A 1245-nucleotide genomic window follows, 5' to 3' on the forward strand; every position below is an offset into this window, starting at 1 on the left:
TTCCACAGCGTAGGAATAACACAAGGTATACCACTGCAATTCCACATGCAGGTGGGGCCTGCAGCTGAACATAGAAATGCTGGGCAAAGTGTAGAAAATCTTTAGCAAGTGTAAACTCTTTTCCCATGGAAGTGAAGTTATTGTCTCATCAAGTATAATGTCTGGCATTTCTTCCACAGGAAAAGAAAACCTGCCAGGTGCCTCAGGTGCTGTTAGTATTATCCAGTAGGAAGTGTGCACACATTGCCCAAGGCATCTTGTTCTTGTCCAGGACTTCAGGCACAGCCACATGAAGAGGAAATGAAGAGTGGGAATGAAACTTCTTCAGCAGACTTCATTCTGCTGGGATTCCTGAGCCGGACCAATGTACACAAGTTCTCCATGGCCACGATCTTATTAGCCTTCATCGCTGCCTTGTCTGGGAATGCTCTTCTCATACTTCTAATCCAAGTGGATTCCTCCCTTCACACTCCCATGTACTTTTTCCTCAGACAATTGGCCTTCATGGACATCTGTCAGACACTGATCATTGTCCCCAAAATGTTAGCAGACTTCCTGATCCCAGGCAACCCCATTTCTCCAGCTGGCTGTGGGGCTCAGATTTTCCTTGCGTTGACAATGGGCGTATCAGAGTGCCTCCTCCTGGCAGTCATGGCTTATGACAGGTACATAGCGATCTGCAACCCCTTGCAGTACCCCATCCTCATGAGCAGGAACATCTGCTTTCTTTTATCAGTTGGAGTCTGGATGGGAGCATCAGTAAATGCGTTGATTCAGACAGTGTTCACACTGGGTTTCCACTACTGTGGCTCAAAAGAGATTGACCAGTTCTTCTGTGAGGTCCCAGCCCTGCTCAAATTGTCCTGCTCTGACACATCTCGATATGAATCTCTGGTATTTGTGTTTGGCATTGTCCTGCTCCTCATCCCTTCTTCCCTTATACTAGCCACTTACGCTTGTATCCTCTCCAGGGTCCTGAGCATGAAGTCAACCAAAGGACAACAGAAAGCTCTGGCCACCTGCTCCTCCCATCTCACTGTGGTGGTCATGTTTTATGGGGCAGCCATTTTCATGTACATGAGACCCAGGTCCTACCACTCTCCAGAGCAAGACAAGATTGTATCTCTCTTTTACACCATTGTCCCCCCAGTACTCAATCCACTCATCTACAGCCTGAGAAACAGGGATGTCTTAGGAGCCCTCAGAAAGTTGATTGGGAAATGCAGAGACTTCCAGCAAGATTGA

The 1245-nt window shown here is 47.5% G+C and overlaps 1 protein-coding gene across 1 annotated transcript; it reads left to right on the forward strand.

The window, feature by feature from the left end:
* The first annotated feature begins 300 nt into the window (after positions 1-300).
* On the forward strand, positions 301-1245 carry LOC132244039 (olfactory receptor 2T27-like). The gene has a single exon (XM_059714964.1). The coding sequence runs from the start codon at positions 301-303 to the stop codon at positions 1243-1245; it is 945 nt and encodes a 314-aa protein (XP_059570947.1).

The sequence above is a fragment of the Alligator mississippiensis genome, chromosome 11 (genome assembly GCF_030867095.1).
Source record: "Alligator mississippiensis isolate rAllMis1 chromosome 11, rAllMis1, whole genome shotgun sequence".
Lineage (NCBI taxonomy): Eukaryota > Metazoa > Chordata > Crocodylia > Alligatoridae > Alligator > Alligator mississippiensis.

Bases quoted from the DNA above. Each gene is read 5' to 3' on its own strand.
- LOC132244039 (XM_059714964.1), top strand. From the start codon at position 301: ATGAAGAGTGGGAATGAAACTTCTTCAGCAGACTTCATTCTGCTGGGA.